Below are 20,294 nucleotides of genomic sequence, written 5' to 3'. Positions count from 1 at the left end.
GAGCTGCTGCCCCAAATCTGACAGCAGGGAAGAAGTGGTCAGCTAAGAACGCAGTACAGCAGGCAAAATCTGCTCTTCACCACGCTGATATCGTGGGCCAAGTCCAACATGGAAAAGCCGGATTGGGATTTGGAGAGACACGACCTTCCTGGAATAAGGCATCCTCTGCTGAGCGGCGCAAGTTGCTCGTGGCCGAGGTCCGTCGACAGGAAGAGTCAAATAGATATGCCAAGGCTGTGGCGCAAGCTAAGCAGGGCAAGTGGACAAGGTGGGAAGGGGTGGAGAAACGGAAGATCAGCTGGAGGGACATATGGGAAATGGAATGGAATAGGGTAAGTTTCCTACTTCGAGCAACCTATGATGTCCTTCCCACCCCCAAAAACCTCAACCAATGGCTGGGTGAAGATCCATCATGCCCCCTGTGCTCAACACCAGCTACACTCAGACACATCCTCACTGGGTGTAAAGTGAGCCTCTCCCAAGGACGATACACCTGGAGACACAACGAAGTACTCAAATGCTTGGCAGCAACCCTGGAAAGCAGGAGAACAACCAACAACTCCTTGCCACCCAGGACACCCAACCTGAATATGCCAGTTGCCTTTGTTAGAGAGGGGGAACAAAGGCAACGAAAGACACCATCAAGGCCCAGGTTGGGACAGCTGGAGGTAGCCCGGGACTGGCAGATGCTGGTGGACGTGTATAAGAAACTTATCGTTCCACCAGAGATAGCAATTACTAACTTGCGGCCTGACCTAGTCCTGTGGTCCAACTCCCAGCACATCGTGTACTTCGTTGAACTCACAGTCCCTTGGGAGGATGCGGTGGAGGAGGCTTTTGAGCGGAAAAAGCTACGGTATGCAGAGCTCGCTGCAGAGGCTGAACGGCGAGGCTGGAGAACACAAGTCTGCCCTGTAGATGTTGGATGTCGGGGCTTTGTGGCAACATCAACAATAAGGCTGATGAGGGACCTGGGAGTTGGCGGTCAAGCTCTACGTCAGGCCATAAAGGAAACATTGCGGGTGGCAGAGCGGAGCAGCCAGTGGCTCTAGCTAAAGAGGAAAGACCCCAACTGGTCACCAAAATAAATCAGTACTCATGCTGAGGCTGGTCAGATGCAGAGGGGGGTGCTTCTGGGACGCCAGAATGCACCGCTGAACCTACTTGAGGCGTCGTGGGCCCAGTCAGCGAAATGTCTATGAGAGTAGGAGCCCACTTGAAAACCCTAATGATGCGTCTGCCCAGCCTGCAGCAACATAGATAATAAGTCAGTGTCTTTAAGTCTTCAACACGGGAGGTAGGAGGTGGCACTCTGGATTTTAACATCTTGTCCTGTGTATTTGGAACATCTATATATGTACACAGATATAGATGTGTATATACCTGTATATCTGTATATTTACATATGTATATTTGTTTGTATACAGATATGTGTGTGTGTATACAGTGCTGTTAAATGATTAACATTTTTAATCAGATTTATAACACTTCTTATACACTTGGATCATTTATATTAACTTAACAACATTTTTTAACTCAATTGCAGTTTTATTGTCAGAATGTACAGGAAATGTTTTTAAATGCGGTCTTAATAAATTATGTGAATAATCTTCGTATACATGAGTAATGCGATAAATGGGTTATACTTGTATAGCGATTTTCTACCTTCTAGGTACACAGAGCGCTTTGACACTATTTCCACATTCACCCATTCACACATCCATTCACACACCCATTCACACACCCATTCACACACCCATTCAAACACTCATTCACACAAACATACAAACACGGATGGCGGAAGCTGCCACCCATCAGGAGCAAGGGAGAAGTGTCTTGCTCAAGGACACAACGGACGTGACTAGGATGGCGGAAGCCGGGGATGTTTTGTGATTTATCACATGAGTTAACTCATTATTTGTGACAGCCCTAATATGTACTGTATATGCATATAATTTTAATATTATATTATGATATAAAAAAATATTATTTTGAATATATATTATTTGATTAAATTTCACACTGAAATAATCTTAAAAATCTGTTTTGTAAAGAATTATATAACAATAATACAAAACATATTAAAAATATTATTGGCGCATTTAAGGGATTTTTCAAAATTTCCCCCAGGTATTAAACTGATATTGTAATTTTCTAAAATATGAGAAGAATATACAGTTGAGGCCAAAAGTTTGGACACACCTTCTCACTCACTTGGTTTTCTGTATTTTCATGACTATTTACATTGTAGATTGTCACTGAAGGCATCAAAACTATGAATGAACACATGTGGAGTTATGTACTTAACAAAAAAAGGTGTAATAACTGAAAACATGTTTTATAATCTAATTTCTTCAAAATAGCCACCCTTTGCTCTGATTACTGATTACGTTGTGGCTTGTGCAGCCCTTTGAGACACTTGTGATTTAGGGCTATATAAATAAACTTTGATTGATTGATTGATTGATTGATTGATTGATACTGCTTTGCACACTCTTGGCAATCTCTCGATGAGCTTCAAGAGGTACTCACCTGAAAGGGTTTTCACTTCACAGGTGTCATAGTTTTGATGCCTTCAGTGACAATCTACAATGTAAATAGTCATGAAAATATAGAAAACCCAGTGAGTGAGAAGGTGTGTCCAAACTTTTGGCCTGTACTGTACATGCTGTTTTTCCACCCACTTTTAAGGATTATTACACTCTGTTAGGGTTGTGTTCTCACCATCACAAGTGCGAACGTGGCAAATACTGTAACCAAATCAGTTACATGATTTGTCCATTTAACAACACACAAGTAGCTCTCATTTGACATTTTGAACATATTTTGTGCTTAATGAACTTAAATACCCAGTACTCACACATCTTGAAAGTCCTCTAATGATTTCTGTGGTGTGAAGACATTTAATAAACTGATAATCTGCAAGAGAAGAGGAGGAGTAAAGTCAGTAATACAACATTTGCATACAGAAATGTGTTCCAGAAATGTCAATAGTCAGCTGCAGCATGAGAGATAATGTTTCCTCTTGAGCGAGTGCAGTCCATTTCCGCAGGCGTGAAATTTAACATTGTCACAGTATCAGACTCACTCCCGTCCTTTTTGTAGAGAAGGAAAAAATAGACGCATTGCCTCCTTACATTTTTGTGATTGACACATTTCATGAGCACCAACTCCCGGTACGCCCTCTTGGCATGGGTCTGGTTCTGGAAGGGTCTACTCAGCTTCTTGATGGCTACATTTCTATCTAGGACAGCATCATAGCCCGCACTGTCCAAGAAAAAACAGACATGGAAACAAGAATGATTAGGAAAAAAAAAATAACAATGAACAGATGCTGTATATCCCATCTTGTCGTCAATTCAATTATAATGTAACATTCAACGTAGTTTTGAATAGATAGCGTATTAATACTCAAATAAAACAGTAGCTGCTGCTAACTACATCTACATTAATTACTATCTGGTAAGGAATAAGCCATTTTACACAAATATATGAATTATAATTCTAAAAAAGGAACATAAACAAATAAAAAGTGCCAAATGTATTTTAAGTGTCCGAAATGGATCTTGACAGTGGAATAAAACAATGTAAAAATCTTTCTGTATTTAAAAACAATTTAAAATACATGATGATGAAAAGATATGACTGAGAATAATTTTCTTCATTATTGGTTTAATTGTTGTAAAATGAAAATATGGCTTTGTAGTCGCCGACGTTGAAAGTCAATTGTTGTATTTGTGAAAATAGGGGGCAGATAATATAGGTTTTTGACTGCTCGTTTTCAATCATATTTTACTTTATTATGTTGATTGATTTATTTTAATTTTATTTCTTTGTCAGATTTTTTTATGAATGAAATAAATAAATGAAAGTCAAATTTGATAGCTTTTGGTAAGAAATGAGCCAGGTTTTACTATAAAAATACAGTTTACACGATTTTGATTTGGTTTAAAAAAAAAAAACCAAATCTAATGTATTAGGAATGTTTAGTAGCTGAGGTAGAAATGCTTGAAATGTGTAATTAATACCGTCAATTTGGTGAGGAATAAGCCAGGTGATACTACATAAAGGAACATAGACCAAAAGAAAATAAGAGAGTACCGGTAGTGTGGTAAAGTTTTTAAGATTCAGCTAAGCGGTTAAAAAAACACACACATAATGTTTTAAGGAACATTTATTTTAAAATGTAGCAATGTTTGTTTTTTAAACTTGAACTGTGTAGCCATTATTATTACAGTATCAGTGGCGTGCAGTCACTAGAGGCAGGGGAGGCACGGCCTCACCTGCCATCATGGAAAGAAAAAAAAAAGTAAAAAGAAAAAAAATTAATTAAATTGTTATATGTATCCAGTGATTATACTAAAGTTATTTTCCATTTAACTTCACCAGTTTTAGATTATTTTTATTTTTATTTTCACATTTGCCGTTCAAATACTGAGAAGAGACGGTGCGGTGATCAGCAGCCAGTTGAGGCACGTCACTGCGTTGTGCCTCACCATGGATTGTGCGCAATGAATCGGCTAACTGCTGAGCTGCTGTGCAGTGAGACCGTATTGCTATATGAATTATATTATACATTTCCATAGTTTAGTTAGCTGAGGTATATAATGTACAGTGTATTTTGTCAACAACTGTATGTGTGTCACGTATTTCTTGTGCTGAGCGATCATAAAACTGGAGGCTCGTCTCATAACCCTCCTGGTGCCAAGCACCCCCGCCGCAGAATGCACCGCCCGACGGGAGCGCCACACCAACCAAAGCCCACACCCAAACCCTCCACGTGCAAGACCGAATCCACCCAAAAAAAGTCACTTAACAAGAAGCCAAAAAGTGCAGAAACAACAATGCTCGCGCGGCGCGCCGGAGGAGCCATGAACAGGGACACAACATTAGGTACACCTGCAGACTGCTGCGCGGATTTCATATTTCATTCATTCACGACTCTTCCAACACGAACACCACTGCTCCCGCACTTATAAGTAAAGGTAAGACCATAATAACGTTTTTTTTTATTAAATGTGCTTTTTTGTGTGCTACAGTTTGTAAGTGTAAAGTTAAAGTACCAATGATTGTCACACACACACTAGGTGTGGTGAAATTTGTCCTCTGCATTTGACCCATCCCCTTGTTCACCCCCTGGGAGGTGAGGGGAGCAGTGGGCAGCAGCGACGCCGTGCCTGGGAATAATTTTTGGTGTTTAACCCCCAATTCCAACCCTTGATGCTGAGTGCCAAGCAGGGAAGAATGCTGGTATGAGCTTTTAAACATAACCCGTTAAGATTAACTGCTGCCAATCACATGGTGAATAAGATACTATTTAGGGTTCATATGTTTGTAAATCTGACTGTGATGATGCAGTGCCTCACCAGACTTTAACCTCACGGCACGCCACTGTACAGTATTGATGCAATATTCAGCACAAAGATGAGTGTGGCTAGACCCAGTTAGAAAGTAACATTTATTTTGATGCCTTTTTGTTAGAAATTATTTATTCTTTAAAAGGAACAAACAAGAAAAACAAACATTTAATTTATTGTGAATGTTTTTGAGAGAAAGTAGTAGAGGTATCGAACTGTTTTAAGAAGATTTTTGGCTTAGCTAGCTCGACAATTTGAATTAATATTGCCAATTTGGTGAAGACTAAGCCAGGTTTTAAAATCAAAATGCGCTTACAATAAGGGTGATGCTTAAAAAAGCAGCAGAAACAAAAAGAAAGTAAAAGAGTAGTGAAGTTAAGTGCTGACTTGCTCTGACCACACAAAGGTGTACATACAGTTATTATTATGTGTGTTGAAGTAAAGAAATATACTTTTTAAACATGTGTAAATCTGTTTGTTTAGAAGTATTTGAAAGATGTGTAAAGTTACAATTGCTTGATGATTTAAGATAGCTAGTTAGGTTAATCATTGCACCACCATGTCAAACTACAACCACAATAATAAACATTGCGTGAATAATCAAAACAGAGCATTAATAATTTATAAAACCGGATGTACCTACAGTACATACCTCAAAACGAATTGGCTTGGCAGTCCCCCGATGGTAAAGATGCTGCGTGGGGGTTTGAGTGTCTCTTTGGGGACTGGGGGCCCAGGGATGATTTGTAACCATGGTAATAGTGGGGCCGACATTTAAAAAAAAAACACACACACACAAACGCATTGATCCTAAAGGGGTTTGAGTTAGCCTTGGCAAAGATGAGAGAAAGATGACATCACGAGGAGCTCAAGTACTTTCGGCCTTCATCCCCTTCCTCATCCTCACAGAGAGTCATAAGGGCAGGGATGTGCGCAGATTGGAGGGCGAGTGGGAGTTATCTGTGCCTTCATTTAATCTAAGCTCTGAGTCTTTTAATGCAACTGTTTTTTTATTTGACATATAACGGTTGTTTGTATGTAAAATAAAAAATAAAAAAATATATATATATATATATTAGGGCTGCAACAACTAATCGATTAAATCGATTAAAATCGATTATTAAAATAGTTGCCGATGAATTTAGTCATCGATTCGTTGGATCTATGCTATGCGCATGTGCAGAGTTTGTTTTTTGTTTTTTTTTAAATAATTTTTTTTTTTAAATGTATTTATTTATTTTTTACTAAACCTTTATTTATAAACTGCAACATTTACAAACAGCTGAGAAACAATAATCAAAATAAGTATGGTGCTAGTATGCTGTTTTTTTTCAATAAAATACTGGATAGGATAGAAATGTAGTTTGTCTCTTTTATCCGATTATTAATCGATTAATCGAAGTAATAATCGACAGATTAATCGATTATCAAATTAATCGTTAGTTGCAGCCCTAATATATATATATATATATATATATATATATATATATATATATATATATATATATATATATATATATATATATATATATATATATATATATATATATATACATATATATATATATATATATATATATATATATATATATATATACATACATATATATACATACATATATATACATATATATACACTACCGTTCAAAAGCTTGGGGTCACCCAAACAATTTTGTGGAATAGCCTTCATTTCTAAGAACAAGAATAGACTGTCGAGTTTCAGATGAAAGTTCTCTTTTTCTGGCCATTTTGAGCGTTTAATTGACCCCACAAATGTGATGCTCCAGAAACTCAATCTGCTCAAAGGAAGGTCCGTTTTGTAGCTTCTGTAACGAGCTAAACTGTTTTCAGATGTGTGAATATGATTGCACAAGGGTTTTCTAATCATCAATTAGCCTTCTGAGCCAATGAGCAAACACATTGTACCATTAAAACACTGGAGTGATAGTTGCTGGAAATGGGCCTCTATTCACCTATGTAGATATTGCACCAAAAACCAGACATTTGCAGCTAGAATAGTCATTTACCACATTAGCAATGTATAGAGTGTATTTCTTTAAAGTTAAGACTAGTTTAAAGTTATCTTTGTTACGGCTCAGACTCCTGCCAACGCCGCTCATCCGTCTGTGCGCACCTCGGGACACGCCCACGGGTGCGTACATCCAGGGACGCACCGCGCGCGTCTCCGCACTGCAGCAGCCACCAGCTGCAATCACTCACCGGACAGCTGCACACCTGGGACTGATGAGGGCGAGCTAGATAAAAGACCAGTGGACCCAAGGATCGGCGCGGGAACTTAGTTTTCTCATGGTGACCCGTAAGCGAAGCTTTAGCTCTCTCTCCTTGTTTTCCTCTCCGTGCCTTAACCCCCCTGTCTTCTTCCGTGTCCCTGCAGTACCCTCCGTCGCCTGGACAGTGAGCTGTGCGTCTCACTTTTCCCTGGATCTCCCCCCTGTGTTTTTGGACTGCCTTCCTCGTTCCTGACTCCTCGCTCGCCCCTGGACTTGACGCCCCTCTCAGCCCCACGGACCCCCGCTTGAATCCCGGATCACCTGCCTGCCCCCTGGACTTCCTCGTCTCTCGTTCAACACTTAGGCAACACACACTTCAGTTAAATTCTACACATAGTCTTACACCACACACAATCTTATTCTAGTTCACACTCCATTTCCTTAGTTTAGTTGTATTGTTAATTATTATTATATATTATACATATATAATAAATAATTGTACATACTTTCCCCTGGTGTCTTTTAGCCGTCACCTCCCCTTAGTAGTAACCATAACAGTAAGTTCCCGCCAAATTATATATAAGGACCTGACGGCACAGTTTTTCTTTAGCTCCGCCCCCAGTGACTTTAGCTCCGCCCCCAGTGACATTTGTTTCTTCTTCCTCCTTTCTTTTTGCCCCTCTCATTATGTCTTTTTCTTTTAAATCCACCCTGGACAATTTTTCTAGCCCACCTCAGCAAAATCTTGGACTGTTTAGCAGTGCTGTAGGGATAGAAGAATTTACCCGCCGCCTGGCCACCCACCTCCCACCCTTAGTGACTGTCCCTCAGTCAGCTGGAAGCGTCTGGCATCCGCGTTCGGAGGGGAGGGGGGGTAGTACTAGTCTCTTCCATTTTAGCACTGGTGGCTGTGCTGATGTGGTAGCACAGCTGCACCCAGACAGGCTACCACCTGCCAGACAAATACCCCCTGTCTTCTGCTTTTCTCAGCCGCAGCCGCCAGTCACCGAGCTAGCACCTGTCCCCGAACTAGCCTCCGAGCTAGCACCTGTCCCCGAACTAGCCTCCGAGCTAGCACCTGTCCCCGAACTAGTCACCGAGCTAGCACCTGTCCCCGAACGAGTCACCGAGCTAGCACCTGTCCCCGAACTAGCCTCCGAGCTAGCACCTGTCCCCGAACTAGCCTCCGAGCTAGCACCAGCTTCCAGGCTGACTCCTGCGTCTCCGCCAGCTTCTAGGCTGGCCTCGACCTTCGCCCCTCGGCCTGCTGCGCCGACCTCAGCACCTCGGCCAGCAGCGCCCACCGCAGCACCTCGACCTGATCCTCAGCCGTCCTCCTCGTCTCCGGCGCCGCCAACGTCTGCTGCTTCCACGCCTGCATCGCCGATGACGTCCGCTGCTTCCACGCCGCCGATAACATCCCCTGCTTCCACGCCGCCGATGACGTCCGCTGCTTCCACGCCGCCGATGACGTCCGCTGCTTCCACGCCGGCGATGACGTCCACTGCTTCCACTTCACCTCAGACGACGATGTGCCCTCCTCTTCGCGTCCAGCGGGCTGTACCATGGCGCCGGCCTACTCTTCGTTTCCGGCGGGACGCACCACGGCGCCACTCGTGTCCGCCTCCCCGACGGCCAAGAAGTCGACCGTTCCTTGGTCGTCCACCTCGCCGGCCGCAGCGGCGGTCTACTCGCAGCCGCCACCAAATTCGTCCCCGGTGGATTCGGGGACATTTGGGCCGGCGACCCACCACCAGTTCACCCCACCCTCCCTTGACTTTTGTTCCTGTGCCTTTTGTGGTACGACCTATAGGACATCTGGGAGCTGTCCATAAGGAGGGGGGTACTGTTACGGCTCAGACTCCTGCCAACGCCGCTCATCCGTCTGTGCGCACCTCGGGACACGCCCACGGGTGCATACATCCAGGGACGCGCCGCGCGCGTCTCCGCCCTGCAGCAGCCACCAGCTGCAATCACTCACCGGAGAGCTGCACACCTGGGACTGATGAGGGCGAGCTAGATAAAAGACCAGTGGACCCAAGGATCGGCGCGGGAACTTAGTTTTCTCATGGTGACCCGTAAGCGAAGCTTTAGCTCTCTCTCCTTGTTTTCCTCTCCGTGCCTTAACCCCCCTGTCTTCTTCCGTGTCCCTGCAGTACCCTCCGTCGCCTGGACAGTGAGCTGTGAGTCTCACTTTTCCCTGGATCTCCCCCCTGTGTTTTTGGACTGCCTTCCTCGTTCCTGTAGCCCCTCTCAGCCCCACGTACCCCCGCTTGAATCCCGGATCACCTGCCTGCCCCCTGGACTTCCTCGTCTCTCGTTCAACACTTTGGTAACACACGCTTCAGTTAAATTCTACACATAGTCTTACACCACACACAATCTTATTCTAGTTCACACTCCATTTCCTTAGTTTAGTTGTATTGTTAATTATTATTATATATTATACATATATAATAAATAATTGTACATACTTCCCCCTGGTGTCTTTTTGCCGTCACGTCCCCTTAGTAGTAACCATAACAATCTTCATTGAAAAGTACAGTGCTTTTCCTTCAAAAATAAGGACATTTCAATGTGGTAGTGTATATATATCTATATATATATATATATATATATATATATAGATATATATACACTAGTGTATATATATATATATCTATATACCGTTAAAAAGTTTGGGGTCACATTAAAATGTCCTTATTTTTCAATGAAGATAACTTTAAACTAGTCTTAACTTTAAAGAAATACACTCTATACATTGCTAATGTGGTAAATGACTATTCTAGCTGCAAATGTCTGGTTTTTGGTGCAATATCTACATAGGTGTATAGAGGCCCATTTCCAGCAACTATCACTCCAGTGTTCTAATGGTACAATGTGTTTGCTCATTGGCTCAGAAGGCTAATTGATGATTAGAAAACCCTTGTGCAATCATGTTCACACGTCTGAAAACAGTTTAGCTCGTTACAGAAGCTACAAAACTGACCTTCCTTTGAGCAGATTGAGTTTCTGGAGCATCACATTTGTGGGGTCAATTAAACGCTCAAAATGGCCAGAAAAAGAGAACTTTCATCTGAAACGCGACAGTCTATTCTTGTTCTTAGAAATGAAGGCTATTCCACAAAATTGTTTGGGTGACCCTAAACTTTTGAACGGTAGTGTATGTATATGTGTGTGTGTGTATGTAATTACTATATTGCCAAAAGTATTTGGCGATCCATCAGAAGGATAAGAATCAGGTGTCCTAATCACTTGGCCCGGCCACAGGTGTATAAAATCAAGCACTTAGGCATGGAGACTGTTTCTACAAACATTTGTGAAAGAATGGGCCGATCTCAGGAGATTCAGTGATTTCCAGCGTGGAACTGTCCTAGGATGCCATCTGTGCAACAAATCAGTCGTGAAATTTCCTCGCTCCTAAATATTCCAAATAAATGGGTTATACTTGTATAGCGCTTTTCTACCTTCAAGGTACTCAAAGCGCTTTGACACTATTTCCACATTCACCCATTCACACACTGATGGCGGGAGCTGCCATGCAAGGCCCAAACCACGACCCATCAGGAGCAAGGGTGAAGTGTCTTGCTCAAGGACACAACGGACGTGACGAGGTTGGTACAAGGTAGGGATCGAACAAGGAACCTTCAGGTTGCTGGCACAGCCACTCTCCCAACTGCGCCATGCCGTCCCCTATATAAATACAATAAATAAATAAATAAATACAACTGTCGGCTTTATTATAAGGAAATGGAAGAGTTTGGGAACAACAGCAACTCAGCCACAAAGCGGTAGGCCACGTAAACTGACAGAGAGGGGTCAGCGGATGCTGAAGCGCATAGTGCAAAGACTTTCTGCACAGTCAGTTGCTATAGAGCTCCAAACTTCATGTGACCTTCCAATTAGCCCACGTACAGTACGCAGAGAGCTTCATGGAATGGGTTTCCATGGCCAAGCGGCTGCATCTAAGCCATACATAACCAAGTCCAATGCAAAGCGTCGGAAGCAGAGGTGCAAAGTGGTGGTAAAGATAACCTGTCTACTGATAGCTAGTCTCGCGTGACATCCGGTCCATGTGCCTACGACTATTCTCGTCTCCAGTTACGTAAGTAACATAACAAGCGCAAGACTCTTTTCATGGACAACCCTGCCTCTCGTGTCATTTTAAAGACAAAAAACCTCAACTGATTTCTATTTCGTGTTTACACTCAATTTACCTAAGAATTCAAAACCGAATGTTATTAATTGAAGGGGTTGTAACCGACGTAGCCGAACCGGCCACTTTTTGAGCCGGATATCCGGTCGCATCGGTTTATCGCTAACAACCCTAGTAGCTTCCCTCCGCTTTTAAGTGGGGGGACGAATCCTGACTGTTGTTTGCGCTTTGTTATAGTAGCCAGTAGTTCAGAGTACCTGCCCTTTTTGGAATCCGTAGAGGGAGTTTTGGAGAGTGCTCCCTCAGTTGATACCCTTGTTCTGCTGGGGGACTTCAACGCTCACATTGGCAATGACAGTGAAACCTGGAGAGGTGTGATTGCGGAAACGGCCGCCCGTATCTGAACTTTTGTGCTTGTCACAGATTGTCCATAACAAACACCATGTTCAAACAAAAGAGTGTCCATATGTGCACTTGGCACCAGGACACCTTTGGCCTGCAGTTCAATGATTGACTTTGTGATTGTGTCATTAGATTTGCGGTCTCATGTTTTGGACAATTGGGTGAAGAGAGGGGCGCCGCTTTCAAATGATCACCGCCTGGTTGTGAGTTGGCTGCGATGGTGGGGGAGGACGCCGGTCATACCTGGCAGGCCCAAACATCGTGAGAGTCTGCTGGGAACGTTTGGCAGAGTCTCCCGTCGGAGAGCGTTTCAATTCCCACCTCCAGAAGAACTTCAAACAAGTTCTGAGGGAGACGTTGGACATTGAGTCTGCGAGGACAATGTTCCGTGCCCCTATTGTCGAGGCCGCCAATCAGAGCTGTGACCGCAAGGTGGTTGGTGTCAGTTGTGACTGTAATCCCAGAACCACCAGCGGTAAGGGATGCCGTCAAACTGAAGATGGAGTCCTATCGGAGCCTTTTGGCTAAAGGGCAACGATCATGACGGCATCCCTTACCGCTGGTGGTTCTGGGATTACAGTCACAACTGACACCAACCACCTTGCGGTCACAGCTCTGATTGGCGGCCTCGACAATAGGGGCACGGAACATTGTCCTCGCAGACTCAATGTCCAACGTCTCCCTCAGAACTTGTTTGAAGTTCTTCCGGAGGTGGGAATTGAAACGCTCTCCGACGGGAGACTCTGCCAAACGTTCCCAGCAGACTCTCACGATGTTTGGGCCTGCCAGGTATGACCGGCGTCCTCCCCCACCATCGCAGCCAACTCACAACCAGGCGGTGATCATTTGAAAGCGGTCATACCTGGCAGGCCCAAACATCGTGAGAGTCTGCTGGGAACGTTTGGCAGAGTCTCCCGTCGGAGAGCGTTTCAATTCCCACCTCCGGAAGAACTTCAAACAAGTTCTGAGGGAGACGTTGGACATTGAGTCTGCGAGGACAATGTTCCGTGCCCCTATTGTCGAGGCCGCCAATCAGAGCTGTGACCGCAAGGTGGTTGGTGTCAGTTGTGACTGTAATCCCAGAACCACCAGCGGTAAGGGATGCCGTCAAACTGAAGATGGAGTCCTATCGGAGCCTTTTGGCTAAAGGGCAACGATCATGTACCGACAAGCCAAGCGGGGCAAAAACTCCGACATGGGAAGAGTTCCGGGAAGCCATGGAGAACGACTTCCGGACGGCTTCGAAGCTATTCTGAACCACCATCCACAGCCTCAGGAAGGGTAAAGAGTGCACTGTCAACACCATGTATGGTGGGAATGGTTAAGATCCTGTTTTTGACAGGAACACTAAAGGAATGTGCTGCAAAAACACTAGTCAAAGATCAGTCAGGAGTCTGCTGTTGCAAAAGCCTTGGTCGAAGACCTTGGAACGCTTTGCTGTTTTTAGGAATCTATTTTGCAAAAAGCTATTCAAAGATCGTGTGTATCACAGAAACACTGTATTTTTTTTTTAGAAATCTTCTGCAGAAACTCCAGTTAAAGTACATTTATGTAACAGGAGCATTCTGCTGTTTTCAAGAACCAATTGGTAACGCTCTGGTCAAAGATCATTTATGTGACAGAAACACAGCGTTTTTAGTGATCTACAGTGGGGGGAAAAGCTATTCAAAGATCCTGTATATGACAGGATTACTGCTATTTTTCAATAGATTTGCCGACATAAATAAAAAGTTGAATAAATACGTAATAAGTATGACAGAACAAAGTCATTAGCACATACTAGAGTTGTAATGTGACTCCTCTCATCTAAATTAGATTATGTTCCTAATGGATCAGCGAGATATTAAAGCCGTTTTCGTGGTGGTGGGATTTAGTTGGCTTGGATGTGATAATAGCGTCACCGTAGGGCACTAAAATGACAGCTGCAGGCTTCGCCAGACGACATTTTAAATTAGATTTGAAGGGCTTTTCTGACATGCAACATCCTTTAAACTGGCACAAGCCCAGCAGTGAGTAAGTTAGCGAGTCAGCATAAATTGCTTTGGGAAGGGCAGGAAGGACAACAGCACTATGCGTACAGTACTATTAAATCATTACGGTCAATGAAACGCCTCATTACGATACCCAAAAGGATTTTACAGTAAAAACACTTTCTAGGAGCTGTGCAGCCGTTTGATGACTCGATGCTTCCTTAAGGTGGATGCTCAGCAGTTGTGCATTGAATTACAACAATGGCGCTCCCTCTGCAGTCAGGATTAAGTGGCCTTGCAGGGCGGTCCCACTTGGCCCACATTTTATTCTAACTGGCGCATGGCACACAACAAGGATTGGCGCCATAAATTAAAATGCATCGATTGTCCTAACAGTTTATTCAAACAGAGTACTCTGGCCAGCACCAGCATTACGGCTAACCAAGACAAATTTGTTCTCAAAAATGCCGGTAAAGACGAGCCTACGGTCATTATATAATAGGGATGATAAATATACAATAAAGAAAGTATATGTTATGAAAAAAGTGGTAGCGTTTTGATACAATATACAAAACATTTTTAATGTTACCATAATAAAAGTATAGTACAAAAAGAGTATTAAGATTAAGATAATTTGTGGTATAGTACGGTGTAAAATTATAAAACTAAAAGAATAGAGGAATAATTTTGGGTTGTTTTTTTAATCATGACAAAAATATGTAACAATAATAAAAAGCTGTTTTTCTTTAAAAAAAAAAAAATCTGTGTGTGTGTATGTATGTGCTTTTATTTATTGATATTAAATATATATATATATATATATATATATATATATATATATATATATATATATATATATATATATATATATATATATATATGTATGTATGTCTAAAATTAAAGAAAATAATATCGTTTTTTAGAAAAACATTTACACAGTATAGAAAAAAATGTTACAATAATAAAAAATTAAGTTATTTTTTTAAATATGGTGTATTTCCAAGAAAAATGCTGGTAGTGACTAACCTGCAGGCAAAATATAATATAATAATTTCCATTAATAATATGTAATATAGTCTGAGAAAAATATATATAACTAAAATAATAAAAGAGTAGGGTTTTTTTTAATTTTTATTTAGAAAATGTGTTACAATAATATTACAATAACAAAGCTGTATTACTGCAAAAAAAACCTAATATTTTTGGAGAAAAAAATTGTGTCACGAACAGAAAAAAGTGTTAGCGTTACAATTATAAATTTGTGATTGTACATGGACATTCTTTTTATAGAAATGTTGTTTTGATTTAAAGAAAAAAAATATTACCATTGCAATAATAGAGGCATACTACAATGAATGACATAAAAATACAATGACTGACATAAAAATTTTGGGAGAAAAAAAATGACATTATGTGAAAAAAGGCTTACGTTACAGCAAAAAAATTGTAATAGTACATGAACATTTTTCTTAGTAGAAATGTTGTTTTGATTTTTTTAATGTGTTACCTGTATTACCATTGCAATAATAAAGTTGTAATACAATAAATGATATAAAACAAATGCAGGATTACAAGAATTAAGTACAATTTTGGAAGGAAAACATTTTACATTATATGAAAACATTTTAAATGTTACAGCAATAAAATTATATATGAGCATCTTTTAATTAGAAGTGTTATTCTTATTTAGAATAACATGCATTATCATTGCAATAATAAAGGAGTAAAACAATAAACGAGAAAATAAAGTTGTAATATTACAAGAATAAAGTACTATTTTGGGTGAAAAAATTTAAAAGTGTTAATTTTACAATAGTAAAATTGTCATAATACATGGACAATTTGTTATAGAAATGTTGTTTTCATTATGGAAATAATTGTATTACCATTGTAAACATTAAGTGATAATCGAAAAACAACAAAAAGTCGTAATATGATAAATTGCCATTTTGGTGAAAAAATGTCAATCGTAATATAATATACGAGAACAAAAGTGGTATTACTGCAAGAGTATAGTAGTATCGGTACAAGCTTTAGCAGTAGCCTAGCAAACATTGCTGTCCCAAAAACAACATAAATAAAAACAAATAAAAAAAAGTCAAACCACCAGAAACCATTTACACCCTAAAATGAACTGTAAATGTGGCCCACAGAAATGTGATTTTATTGGATTTTTTGCTTAGTATTTTTATTTCTAATTAATACAATTTTTTTAGTAATTATTATCACTTCGGATAAAGGATTTTTTTAATGGTTTACCTGCCTCAACAATTTTCCATTCATTTATTTAATTTATGTTGGACTTTGTGTAATTCCATCCTGAAGTTATCATACCTAAAAGCCTGCATTACACAGCAGCACCGTTCCAATAAAGATAATTAACAACTAAATAAGATTCCATTCAAAAAATGTGTGGAAAAAAAAGAGCAATTCTCAGCAAACGACCTACCAGACAATCCCTTGAGCTCCAGAACCAATGGGCTTTAAATTCTGGTAGCGTTTTAGAACTGTGAAGGTAGAGTCTCCCACTTCCACGCTGTAGAACTGGTTGTCCACTTTGCTTTTACTCATGTTGTAATGTTTGGCAATATATGACACATCCACTTGTTTTCCAAAACCCTGTGTGAAACCAACGAAAGGAAAAGGTTACATTAGTAATGTTTAAAAGAGAAGTGCAAAATGGCTTTTATTCACATTTTAAATACATTTTTAAAATAATCAAAACAATCAAATAATTTTCCAAAATGTTGTTTACATTTTTAGTTTTCTAAACACTTGTCCCTTTTTACAAGAAAACAGGAAACATGACTTTTAAAAATTAGAAAATAAATCACAGGTTTGGATAAACATTTTAGTCATATTTTCGCAATGGAAAGACTGTATCTCAAAATGTTTAAGATTTGTTTTAAATTAAAAACAACAATCTTGCAAAATTTGGAGGTATACATTTTGCATATTGTTGAGTTTCTATGAAAAAAATGAAAATCAAAAGTTTTGAAACTTTATCCTAAAACAACAAATATTCCTTCAAAACTTTTGTTTTTCAAATAAAGACCAAAATAAGGAACATTTTTGAAGATAGATGTTTTTCATGTTGGTGCTGTGCAATTAAAATAATGCATTTGAAATTGTTTTCATTTTTTTCCCTTTAATTTGAGAAACTAAAACTTACATTAATATATATTTTTCTCAATAAAAGAAACCACTCACAAAATGTGGAGATACAACTTAACAATTGTATTAATGTCCTGTAAAAGCATGTATCTCCAAATTGTTTTAAATTTAATTTATTTAAAAAAATAACACAAATAAGTACTTTTTTTTTTTAAACAAGAAGAAACCACTCACAAAACGTGTAGATGTATATTAATAATTGTGTGGATATCCAGTAAAAGCATGTATATGTAGCTCCAAATGTTTCACTTCTTTAATTTAAAAAATGACACATAGTTTTGTTTTAAATAAAAAGACACCACTCACAAAATATGGAGATATATATTCATAATTATGTTGACGTCAAATTTTCCCCATTTTTTGTATTCTAAAAACGACAATTTACCACTTTTTTTTTTTTTTTTAAAAACCACTAATATAAAATGTGAAGATACATCTTCAGATTTTTTTTATATCTAGTAAGAACATTTATCTCCAGATGTTCCTAGTTTGAGAAAATGTACATATCTTAGTTTTTTTTTAATTTAAAAGAAACCTCTTGCAAAATGTTGTTAATATCCAGAAACATTTATGTTTCAGCATTTTTTTTCTGTTTATATCTTCATAATTGTGTTGATATTCAGTAAAAGCATATATCCCCAAATTTTGCACAAGTCCTTTAAATTTGAAAAATAACAAAAATGTATAAATCTTTGTTTATTTTTAACAAAAAGAAACCACACCACACAATGTGGCGATACATCTTCATAATCTCTTGATATCCAGTAAAAGCATGCACCTCCAAATTTGGAATAATCCGAAAACAACAAAAACGATTTCAAACTTTTCTTTCTTTTGCAAACACAGAAATACACAACCACCACATCCTCTTTGTTACAGGCCAATAAAAAGCATGTATATCCAAATTGTGTGAGGTTTGTCTATCTAAAAACTAAAAATGGCTTTGTTTTTACAATAAAAGAGGAAAAAAACTAATCACAAAAATAGGAGATTGTTTTTCCTATTTTTGTGGCAAAACAAATAACACTTTTTCAAAAAAAAACTTAAAAAAAACAACTGACACATTTTGGACATACAAACCAAGCATTTAAATGTTGTAAGGAGCCAAGTGGTTCTCAAATTTTGTTCACCAAGTTCCACCGTAGAAAACACTTGGCTGTCCAAGTACCACCATAATGACCAGTGTTAAAATACAGTAGTGTAGTTGGCGTAAGTATTCATTAAAACAAGGCAGATGTTTTATTTAACAAGTATATTTAATATTTTTGGCCACTATAACATTGCACACAGTTTGAACTGTAACTGTAAAGTCAATACTTAATAATTAAATTATTAATTGGCGTAGGGCTGGGCGATATATCGGATTTGTAAGATATATTTGTACACAAGATATGAATTAAGAAAATATCGTAATATCGATATAATTTATTTCACGTTAAAATGACCAAACGCCGCTTATTTGTTATGTTCCTTGTTCTCCCCCGCTCCCCCTCCATGGGCTACTTAACCCCTCCCCTTCCTCCTTCCAAGACGCGCTTGCACGTATAAGAACATCTATGATGAGTCACGATTGGTTAGGTCATCGAACCAGGAAGGGAAATCACAAAGTGCCTGCCTGCAAATGTATTTTTTTTATCTGAGTTTGATACATTGTGTATTATTTGCAAAGCTATGTTATTTATTTTACGTAGAAATAATATTTTTTTATTTTATTTATGTTATGTAAATCTGTGCTACTTAAACAGTTTATTTTCTGTGCTGTTAATACCCATCTTGACTAACTGGGTTAATACAAGTGCTACTGACTGTTAACAGTACACTTGTCATTCACTTCAATTTCAGTGAATATCGCTCAAAAATTAATATCTTTATACGTATACTTTCACCAAAAAATATATCGAGATATGTATCGAATATCGAGTTTAAGTAAAAATATATCGAGATATACTTTTTCGTCCATATCGCCCAGCCCTAAATTGGTGTACCACTAGATGAAGCCCGCGTACCACAGTTTGAGAATCGATGCTTTGGCCAAGCCACTCTCTACTCTAATCGACGCCGGGTGTCAATTAATAATGGTGCCACTCTGTAGTGTAACCTTTTACTATGACTGATACCACCGTCATGTGGCGTTTATACCACAACAGACACACACACCGCTTCTAAAGCAGACATGGCCTGCATAAAGCTGAAGTTTAGAAAGTACAGCTAATGACGTCATTTTCTGTGTGTAGCGCATCGAGCAAGGAAGCGGAACAGGAACTAAATGGGTACTGTACCTTTTTTTTACCTGTAAGGGACACACACCTGACAAAATGCTATCTTCACATCCAGGATTGGTTGGCTGCAGTTGTATAAGAAATGTCTGCTCATAAATACCTGCAAGACACAAAGGAGAGACAATCTCAGTGGTCTTCTTCCTGTGTTAACAGTGTTCCCATTTTGCCAAGGTATTCGAGGTATTCCTGGAAAGAGATGAGTCATTTTGCTCCAGTGGCCCTCTTAATAATGCCCCAATTAAAGCAGGGGCACAGTTAAAGAGACATTTAATCATTTCTACATTGGCCTGGCTCGAAGGGCCTTCGCCCCTACTGGGGATCTTTTGTTTATGGTGGATGAATTGGGTCTTGGAAAGAATATCTCATAATTTTGTGAAAGCATGTGCTGCCAGAATTGTTTTTGTCTTTCAAATAAATAAAAATAAGTCAGAAAATTTGGAGCTACCGTATGTATGTGAAAAGTCGTGGTCAAAAGTTTGCATGCACTTGTAAAGAACATAATGTCATGGCTGTCTTGAGTTTCCAATAATTTCTACAACTCTTATTTTTTTTGTGATAGAGTGATTGGAGCACATACTTGTTGGTCACAAAAAACATTCATGAAGTTTGGTTCTTTTATGAATTTATTATGGGTCTACTGAAAATGTGAGTAAATCTTCTGGGTCAAAAGTATACATACAGCAATGTTAATATTTGGTTACATGTCCCTTGGCAAGTTTCACTGC

At 39.5% G+C, this 20,294-nt stretch overlaps 1 protein-coding gene across 9 annotated transcripts in view; it reads right to left on the bottom strand.

Annotated features, from left to right (window-relative positions):
- The window catches only part of mapk10 (mitogen-activated protein kinase 10), a 76,426-nt gene that overhangs the window by 34,057 nt on the left and 22,075 nt on the right, over nt 1-20,294 (bottom strand). For 7 of the 9 annotated variants that reach the window (XM_062031287.1, XM_062031280.1, XM_062031282.1 and 4 more), the window contains exons 2-5: nt 19,598-19,669; nt 16,566-16,735; nt 3,138-3,267; nt 2,861-2,919 (exon numbers count right to left, since the gene is read on the bottom strand). In XM_062031287.1, coding sequence (XP_061887271.1) covers nt 2,861-2,919; nt 3,138-3,267; nt 16,566-16,735; nt 19,598-19,669 — 431 coding nt within the window. Of the gene's footprint in view, nt 1-2,860; nt 2,920-3,137; nt 3,268-16,565; nt 16,736-19,569; nt 19,670-20,294 lie in introns of all 9 variants that reach the window. The other 2 variants (XM_062031284.1, XM_062031285.1) reach the window with 2 other exon arrangements.

The sequence above is a fragment of the Entelurus aequoreus genome, linkage group LG21 (assembly GCF_033978785.1).
Source record: "Entelurus aequoreus isolate RoL-2023_Sb linkage group LG21, RoL_Eaeq_v1.1, whole genome shotgun sequence".
NCBI classification, from domain to species: Eukaryota; Metazoa; Chordata; class Actinopteri; order Syngnathiformes; family Syngnathidae; genus Entelurus; species Entelurus aequoreus.
The sequence above is the reverse complement of the archived record's forward strand: the minus strand, read 5'-3'. Positions and strand labels throughout refer to the sequence as shown.